A 10,336-nucleotide genomic window follows, 5' to 3' on the forward strand; every position below is an offset into this window, starting at 1 on the left:
TTATTTTATTTTTACATTTTAAACATTAAAAAACCACTTTTATCAACCTCACAAATTTCATTCAACATATTAAAAACGGAAATTTTATGTAAAATGTTTGTCACTTCAAAATAACGTAAAGTCTTAAATTAAAAACTAGTAACAAATCTAAAATTATATATTCGATATATTGAGTTAAAATGTGTCTCAAACCATCAAACTATTAATACATATAGAAACAAAATATATATTAATATATTTGATTAAAATGTTTTTGTTTTCATGATTGCAATTTCACGCTGATTGTGAGGATCGAAAAGCATGCCAGCAAGGTTGGATTTCAGATCTAAATACGTTGAAATTGACATTTTTTATAACCAGTGCTGGTTTTAATAATATGTTGAAATTGATATTTTTTAGAACCTAGTGCTTGTTTTAATAGTTTTATTAGAAAATATTGAGAATTCTGATTTTGGTAATAAATTATTTAGTAATAAAAAAAAATTGCTAATCAAATTCCATTCTTAATTACTAGTCAAATTTCATTCAAATTCCATTCTTAATTACTAGTCAAATTTCATTCCTTTCATTTTTAATTGCTAGTCAAATTTAATTCCTTTCCATATAGAAGATATTTTGAAAGTATTTCTTTTTAATTAACAATAATAGGTAATTATCCACATGGTCTTGGATAAATAGAGTATTTTGTGAAAATTTCTGTAATATAGAGTCACTAGTTTAATACGTTGTTAAAATCGGAGTGATATAATAAATATGATAAGAAAATATAGCTCTACCAAACTTAAAAAAAAAAAAACAATAATATACCATCAATATCATAAAATAAAAAACCTGTAAAAATATTAAACATTTTTATAATTTGCTACATATTTTAACAATTTTAATAAAAAAAATGATGATTCTGACATTTTTGTAACAAATCAATTTGTGGCAAAGGATTTGGCCATCACCAAAAATCCACCCCCCCTTGCATAGAAGGGACACTGAAATTTCTTCATAATTGATAATAGTAGTCCATCAACATCACGATGTAGAAGACGAAGTTGCAGAGACAGATATAATTGATTTACAGTCAAAGTCGTATTAATACGATGGAACCTCCACATGCGTGACTTTAACTTTATTTTGTAACCAATTACTTTATATGGTACTTTGCGTTTATGTTTTTTTTCCTTTTTTTCTTGACTTTATCTCTGCTTACAGAGAATCCTATGTAATCCATTACTTTATGGGTATTTTGCGTCTATGCCTTTTTTTTTTTTCCTCAACTTTATCTGTGTATAGAGAGGATCCTATGTAATGCAATTAAGCGTTTCGATCTCTGTGTCAATTCAATACCGGCAAAGGCGCACGGGATGCTTCACGCGATTTGCTTTGAATTTTATTTTAACAACTCAGAATGCGACATTACGTGAAGATATGTTGAATTTATCGCAGAACGGAGAAATAAAAATTGAGTGATGATTGCTAAGGCGTACAACGGGTGGACCATGCGGAGCAAGTGGCCCATTAATTTAATTTAAGTTGGTGGGTCAATTACATCCACTCAGTATGCACAATAATTCTCAACAACCAGAATAATAATAATTCTCAACAACCGGCTAGAAATTTCAATGGGATCATGCTCTGCACCTTCCTCCTTTTGTTGGCCTTCAGATTCGATGCGATACAGGCGGCCGATCAGCGCCGTCATCCTGCAACCCCACAAAAAAAAAATTGAAAAATTTAGAATTTGCAGCAAATGTCGGTATCTGAAACTAATGTCAGCTTATTTGCTGTAAAATGTCGATGTCTGGACTTATGGGCTCTGTTTCTTGCAAGTCAATTGTCGGCATATTTCCTGTAAGATGTCGATGTCTGTGGGGCTTAACGATGGCTAATGGTCGTTCCAGCATTGAATATGTTGCAAACTGAAAGAGAAAGTAGAACTGGGCAAGCTGGTAAATGAATGACTTCATGAGGGAAGCATAGTGGGGTAGAGGGATAGAATTTGAAGGGCAAATAGGGAAGCATAGTGGGGTAGAGGGATAGAATTTGAAGGGCAAATAGCGAAGGTTTGATTGAATATGTTGCATACTAAAAGAGAAAGTAGAAGTTGGCAAGTTGGTAAATGAATGATTTCATAAGGGAAGTATAGGGGTACAGGGATGGAATTTGACGGGTAAATAAGAAAGGTCTGATTGAATAGATGCACATTGAATTTGATGGGCAAATTACCTGTTATGGAGTGATTCTGTTTTGAAATTCCAACCTTGGTGGGGTATATTTGATAAGAAAAGTAGATGTGATGTTATGTTAATCAGAATGAAAAAATTAAAAAATATCACAATAATAAAAAATGTAAATAAGTCAAAGACATGCTTGAAGTTTTCTAAGGATTAGGTTGGTAAGATGTTCATGAAGTTTCAAATCAATAATCATTATAGTGTTATTTTAAATTCATCATAATCTAGTTGTTAAATTATTAAAAATAACAATTATTAAATTAAAAATGAATTAATACAAATATATTTATTTTAATTTTTTAATAATAACTAAAATTATATTTTTAAATATTTATATAAATATAAATATAAAATAATAGTATCTATGTTTTCTCAATCAGTAATGTAATGTTGTTGAGAATTTTTGGAAACTTGTGTGTATTGTTTGAAGAGCTCAACCTTTCCGGTGAACACTTACCCATCTTCAAAAGCAAAAAACTTCATTGACAGGTAAAGTATTCACTCAAAACGTTGGACTCTTCAAACAATACACACAAGATTCCAAAAATCCTCAATAACAAAAATTTTAAATTTTAATTAATTTTAATTTACTTTTTAATTACATTTTAAAGAATTAAAAAAATTAAAATTATATTATTATTTGGTAAATTTATATTAATATAAATTTATGTTATTCATATTTCACCATACAATAATTTAAGAAAATCAAATCATTAAATATGATAAATGAAAAATAAAAATACAAAATTTTGAATATTAATTTGGTAATTAAACTTAATTTAATTTTGTTTATATATATATATATATATAGAAAAATGTACTTTGTTGCCAAACAAATCTAACACCAAAATAGACCTAAAGTTACATAATTATATGATTTTAGTCTAATAATGATATTTCAATACTTCATAATTTTGATAAGAATACTAATAATGATATTTCAATACTTCATAATTTTGATAAGAATACTAATTATAAGTATAGAAGACAATCTTAAAATACTTAAAATGAGTAATAGTCTATTAACTAAAGTATTTCAGTTTTTTAATTATTAATTTATTATTATAATAATTTAATGAAGTAATTTTGATAAGAATACTAATTATAAGTATAGAAGACCATCTTAAAATACTTAAAATGAGTAATAGTGTATTAACTAAAGTATTTTGGTTTTTTAATTATTATAATAATTTAATGTTAAATTTATAATTAATTTAGCTTTTAAATTTGTATATGATCTTTTTGTAGATTGGAAGGGGTTTTTTCCATATAAAGATTTGATTATTAAATTTTTCTAATACTAAAAAGTTATAAGTTTTTCAGGATAAATTGTTGTAAGAGTTTAGTTTTGAAATCATAGATATTTTGAGGTAGTGGTAGAATGTATGGTTGCAGTAAAAAAAAAAAAAATTAATAGTTTTGTGATCTACGTATACACAATTAAATGAAAACCCACCTCATATCCTATATAAGTAGTCCAAAGTCAAATTGATAATTCAAGTATTTGAAAACACACTTTATATTTCCATTTTACTGGAATTCAATTCCAAAAAAATCTTTAAATAACTATTATAATAAAGCTGAAAAACTAAATGCCCCACCTACATATCTCCATTCACCAGAGTTCGATTCCAAATAAACTAACTATTATAATAAAGCTAAAAAACCAAGTGCCCCACCCACATAACTCCATTCCCTAGAATTCAATTCCAAGAAACATCTTGGAATAACTTCTACAATGAAGCTGAAAAACCAAGTGCCCCACCCACATAACCTCTCAGCTTTTGCTAAAATATAAATGTAGAAACTGTAAATACATATGCAAGTGGAAGTAGAGTTTATGAGGATGTATCATATGAAATTTGTTCAAACAAATCAGGCTTTCACAACGATATTATGTACCAGTTGTTGCAGCAAGATCTATGGACAGTAGGTTGAATAAATTGTAGCAGTAATGTATTAAAACCATCGATGTTGCACAATCCAGGAATGATTAGTCCCGTTACAGGACTGTGTGCATGGAAGGTTTTAACACATTGAATAGAGGTTTACAGGTGCTGCAATCACCTTTCTGGCTGTTCCTGAAAACCTGTCTTAAAAAGGAGAGGAGAACAACTAGGATCTAATATATTTATTAGGGTTTTACAGGTGCTGTAATTACCTTTATGGTCCTGCTTGAAAACCTGTCTCAGAAAGGAGAGGAAAACAACAATGAGTGCAACTCCAGCAAGAAGCCCAATGATAATTGCCACTGTTTTTCCAGCATCGTCGCCATTATCACTGCTCGAATGATCGTTACCTGCAAGAAGAGACAACCAATAGAATTACACTGCAAATAATAATGAGGAGCAAATGAAATCGGAATCCACATGTAAATGTGTAATTCGAAATAGTCTATAAATGAAACTGTCGAAATCCGGCAGGAATTTATAATCGCAAGGTTAGTTTCTGCACAATGAAAATTTTCGAGAATCCAAATATGCACCATTTTAACTGCAACAAATCAAGATTTAACCTCAATTTCTTCTGTATTCCGTCACCGGAATCTCCAAAAAATCGCATTATAGGTCCCATTTATTCTACGGTCAAGTATGATGTGTAGATCTCTATCCAACATTCAAATTATTATTTTGCTCATTTCAATTAAAATAAAAATTTAAATAATTATACAAAACAATTAAATAATATAAATCTGAAAAAATTTATACCTAAAAAATTAAATCTCTAATATTTAAAAGAGATCTATATTAATATTATTATTTTTTCAATTTAAATTAAAAAACTTTTTTTTGATTGGTTGACACCATACAAATAATTCAAGTTTTAAAAAATACTAAATTCATTTTTATATTAAAAAGCAAAACTACAATTTCAATAAATAAAATTATTTATATTAAAAAACAAAACTACAATTTCAATAAATAAAATTATTATTAAATTTTAGCCAAAGTGCAAAAATATCAACCAAGAAAAAGATATACTACCCCTTTAACACCATTATCCATATTCCGGGCTCTGTGGTACAGCCAGAGACATCCGGATCCAAACAAAATTATAAAATTTCCAAATATAGAGTGATATTTATTCTTTGGCTTTTTGTATTTACAGTTCTTCCAAAATTTTGTATTTTTTAATAATTTATTTAATTTCTATGTTGCTGTACGGGTAGTTGTGATGCATATTATAATCCCGCTATCACAAAATATTATAATATAAAATAAAATAATAATATCAATTTTTCTGTTTGAGATTTTATGGTTTATTTGAATAATAAAAAAATTACTTCTGAATAGTAATTTAATTACAACCATTATTAAATGATAATAGCAATTTAATATTACTTTTAATTGTTATAATTTAATTATAACAATTTAGAAAAGTATACCTACACTATCCCATTTAAAAATTAAATCCATGACATTACATGAAAATTAAATCCATTAACCACTAAACTTATAAAATACTTAAATTTATTATAAATTTTAATTATACCTTACTTAAATTCATTTTCATTATATATATATATATAAATTATATATATATCCACGTGAGACTATGAAATATGATCAATTTCTACTGTTACTGGATTCATTTACAAATTCATAAGCATTTTTTCATAAAGTTTTTACAGGAGATTTAACCAAGAACCACATACAATTTTTGAGGATTTGAACTAAAACCACACGCAATTTTTGAGGATTTGAATCAAGAACCACACACAGTTTTTTTTTTCCTGGGAAGATTTGAATCTAAAACAACACATTGAATAACAAACTCTTCAGAAAGACTATTGAATAACAATTTTTCAGGATTTGAACCAAGAACCACAAGAGACTATGAAATGGGATCAATTTCTACTGTTACTGGATTCATTTACAAATCCATAAACATTTTTTCATAAAGCTTTTATGAGAGATTTGCACCAAGAACCACACAATTTTTGAGGATTTGAACCAAGATCCACACAAAGTTTTTCTGTGGAGGATTTGTACCTAAAACAACATATTGAATAATTTCGGAAAACTATTGAATAACATTTTTGAGAATAGTCTAAAGAGGCCTCAAACAATGGAACTTCTGATATGATTTTTGCAAAACTCACTAGAAATTTTTAGAAATCTGAATTACAAAAGTCAAGCTTCAGAATTTTGGATGCCGTAAAACTTCTTAATGGTTCCTAATCCATTTCTACTATTGAAACACTTCTATAATCGGATTTCTTGAAAAATTTATTGAGAAATTTAAAAAAAAATTAGTCATCCAAACCAAATTATCACCTCATCAAACAACGCCATATTTTTTAAAATCTTAGAAAAAATTTAGTTTTTAAAATCTTGGAAAAATTTTATTTCTACCCATTTAAAGAAGAAAAGGAAAATGAACCCAATCACAAACTTTAATCAAGAGTTAGAGAGCGTGGATTGACCAGAAGAGTCGCGGTAAAACATGTCCTGCGCATACCGCACATAGCATTTGCTGAGATAAACCTGGCCAGACACAGCATTCCCACACGCGTCCTTGAGCCTCTGCACGGCCGCATTCATGCAGTTGTTGCAGTCAGACACTGACAGATCGCCCTCACACTGCGCAAGCCCATGAACGAACCCCGTCGATGAGTCCCCGGCCGTCGTAACCCGAAACCCGTTATTGTCGCCGGAGGCGCTCGCCGTCATCAAACTACTGAGCACCGTACTGAGATGGGTGTAGAAATTGGTGTCGGAGCCCATAGTGCTGCTGCAGGTCTTGTAGATAAAGCTAGTATCCGCCTGGCCGAAGAAATTGATTCTGTCATAGTGCATGAAGCAGCCATCGAGCTGAATTCGAGCCCCGCGGGTTTGAAGGCAGACCGTAGAAAGCTGCGACATGGCGTTCTTGATACAATTCGCGCAATCGTCGCTACCCAGGTCGCCCCTGCAGTCATACAGCCCGTAGACCGCGTCGCCCCCGGAACCCGCGGTGGCATTGTAGTAATCTGTGCTGGAGGCTTGCCTGAGAAGAGTCCCGAGAAGCGAATTCAGATTATTCTCGTAGTTACTGCCGGAGCTGTACTGCTCCTGCGAACATCCCTCGTATACGAAGGTCTGAGAATCTGCAGGCCGTGCACAAATCAGACCCAAATATACCACAGGCGCTATAAGCCAAAACACACGCAGGCACATTGCCATTATAATAATATTCTCTCTGGATCCTCCCCCTCCTCTTCTTCCCACTGTCAAATGCAGCAGACTCTGCTTTCAAAAACGCCAACACGAAAAAACAGCCTGATGCTTCAATCAAGAAGAGCCCTCAGAGCCCTCAGAGGCATTGAATTTATGATGCGCAGGAGGGTGCATTATTGACGGGAATAACCTCTGAGTGGTCAGCAGTCAAGAGAGCCGTAGACGCTCCGACGCCCATGGATTTTCCAAAGACTCCACAGGCAGAGCAGAAAACTTTGGTATTAATGGGCCAAATTCCGGATTCTAGCCATGGAAAAAGTAGTCGAATACGACAGCAGGAAAAAGGAATCGGACATTTCTATATCTTCATGGATCAATGCGCTGTCCACCATTTCATTGCAACTATTCCCACACCACATCCCCATCCTGTTTTCCCTCTTGGGTCTATCCACATGCATTATTGTGATGTTTTGTAATCCTGGGTTACAATTTGTATATCGGATTAATCCTAACTTATTTAGATTTATCAAGGGAGTAGTCTATCTGAGTTACAACAATCAAGCTTTAGAATGGGAGGTGTGCTATGTAATACTTCAATAGAGATTAAGCAAGTTTTAGAATGTGATGTGTGCTATGCAATACTTCAATCATGGTCAAGTTCCTAAATTTTTGGAAATCTAGGTTACCACTGTAAAGCTTTAGAATGTGATATGTGCTATGTAATACTTCAATAGAGGTCAAGTAAGTTTTAGAATGTGACTTAAGTTTTAGAATGTGACTTTTGGAAATCTACGTTACAACTGTTAAGCTTTAGAATGTGATGTGTGCTATGTAATACTTCCATAGAGGTCAAGTAAGTTTAGAATGTGATGTGTGCTATGTAATACTTCAATTGTGATCAAGTAAGTTTTAGAATGTGATGTTTGCTATGTAATACTTCAATTGGTGGGAATTTTTGGAAATCTACATTACAACTATTAAGCTTTAGAATGTGATGTGTTACTTCAATAGAGGTCAAGTAAGTTTTAGAATGTGATGCGTGCTATGTAATGCTTCAATTGTGGTCAAGTAAGTTTTAGAATGTGATGCTTGCTATGTAATACTTCAATCGATGAAAATTTTTGATGTCAAGCTTACTGTGAAGCTTTAGAATGTGATGTGTGCTATGTAATACTTCAATTGTGGTCCCGTAAGTTTAGGTAAGTTTTAGAATGTGATGCCTGCTATGTAATACTTCAATAGCTCTTGCGATATGTGGAAAATTGTTAAAATTATCATTTTCATTATTCAAATTATATTTTTGAATTAGAATGTGATGTGTGCTATGTAATACTTCAATTGTCGTTAGGTAAGTTTTAGAATGTGATGCCTGCTATGTAATACTTCAATAGCTCTTGCCATATGTAGAAAATTGTTAAAATTATTATTTTCATTATTCAAATTATATTTTTGAATTAGAATGTGATGTGTGCTATGTAATACTTCAATTGCGGTCAGGTAAGTTTTAGAATGTGATGCGTGCTATGTAATACTTCAATAGCTCTTGCCATCTGTGGAAAATTGTTAAAATTATTATTTTCATTATTCAAATTATATTTTTGAATTTTCTAATAACTTCGCTCTATATTTGTTGGAATATAGTTGGTGAAACATTGTTAAAATGATTATTTTTATTATTCAAATTGTAATTTTAACTATTTGAATAGTTTTAAAATTAGATTTATGTTAAAATAGTCAATTGAGGTTATCATAAGTGGTTGGATAGAATGGTTGTCATGTTCCTCACTCAAATTCAAATCCTCTCTAATGACATGATGAACTATAATGCTTTGATAATTATTGTTGTAATGGAATTGTGTCTAGTGAATTCTTAAGTGTGAGCTAGCCCTCGAGCAAAAAAAGAGGATGATTTCTTTTCTTGGGAAAAAAATAAGGAAATTAATGCATATATTGAAGTATTAAACTCACTTAATCATTAAATATATTGTTAACTTTAATAAATATAATAAATAAATAATATAAATACATGGTTAATTGTATATGTATAATAAATTATAGTTATATAGTTTTATACAATGACGACGGTCATTGTATAAAACTATATAACTATAATTTATTATACATATAAAATTAACAATGTATTTATATTATTTATTTATTATATTTATTAAAGTTAACCATATATTTAATGATTAAATGAGTTTAATATTTTAGTTAACATCTAGAAACATATTTGGTTTATAGAATTTTAAGAAAGGCAAAGAGTTTATTGGTTTGCTTTAAAATTTCTTACATAGCCATGGTTTTGATAAGTTAAAATGGTTAGCAAGGTTATTATTTTAATAAATATCTTGAAATTTGATTTTTTTTTATCAAGTGAGATTAGGTCTTTCTATTAATTTGTGAAAAAGTACATAATATACCAAAGGTAGCACAAGCTACAAAGGAGCTATGGCCCACACTACCGCTTATCCAAGTGAGCAGAAAAACTAAGGGACAACCCATCTTTAAGGTGACATTCGAGACAACCGGTGAAATAGAAACCTTCTATTCACACTGCCGAGCCACAAAAAAACCTTAGTTGATGGGGCCCACCGTGCCGAAGGCCCACAAAACAATGCCAAGTAACCACTCTTAACCTCCGTAGAACCTGAAATCCCGAAGATCATGCGATCAACCTTCAAAGATCCAACGGTCAAGAGGCAATATCGGGTTGCCATCATGCTTATCCTTTATCCATTCAAACAGACCCGAAAAGAAAAATGTGCCATCTCTCTAATCTATTTCGGGTCCGGATGAAGAGATAACCCCCGAGAATTTTAACTACTTGAAATCCACCGGATGCAAAGTGATCCCAAAAGGTCTTTGCAACTAGCTCATGACTTAACTGCCCTTACAAACCTGAAGCAAAAAAAAATTCACCACCTAAATGGATTTCGAGTCCGTTTGGAA

The 10,336-nt window shown here is 31.0% G+C and overlaps 1 protein-coding gene across 1 annotated transcript; it reads right to left on the reverse strand.

Annotated features, from left to right (window-relative positions):
* Positions 1 to 1,326: 1,326 nt before the first annotated feature.
* On the reverse strand, positions 1,327 to 7,709 carry LOC149223551 (plasmodesmata-located protein 6-like). Its single transcript, XM_089385871.1, has 3 exons — positions 6,652 to 7,709; positions 4,387 to 4,524; positions 1,327 to 1,694 (listed from the first exon to the last, which is right to left on the reverse strand). The coding sequence occupies exons 1-3, from the start codon at positions 7,388 to 7,390 to the stop codon at positions 1,690 to 1,692; spliced, it is 882 nt and encodes a 293-aa protein (XP_089241997.1). The 5' UTR covers positions 7,391 to 7,709; the 3' UTR covers positions 1,327 to 1,689.
* Between the last annotated feature and the right edge of the window lie 2,627 nt (positions 7,710 to 10,336).

This window comes from Pinus tabuliformis, chromosome Q, assembly GCF_031772625.1.
Source record: "Pinus tabuliformis cultivar Carrire ecotype Pingquan chromosome Q, CPIR1, whole genome shotgun sequence".
Taxonomy (NCBI): domain Eukaryota; kingdom Viridiplantae; phylum Streptophyta; class Pinopsida; order Pinales; family Pinaceae; genus Pinus; species Pinus tabuliformis.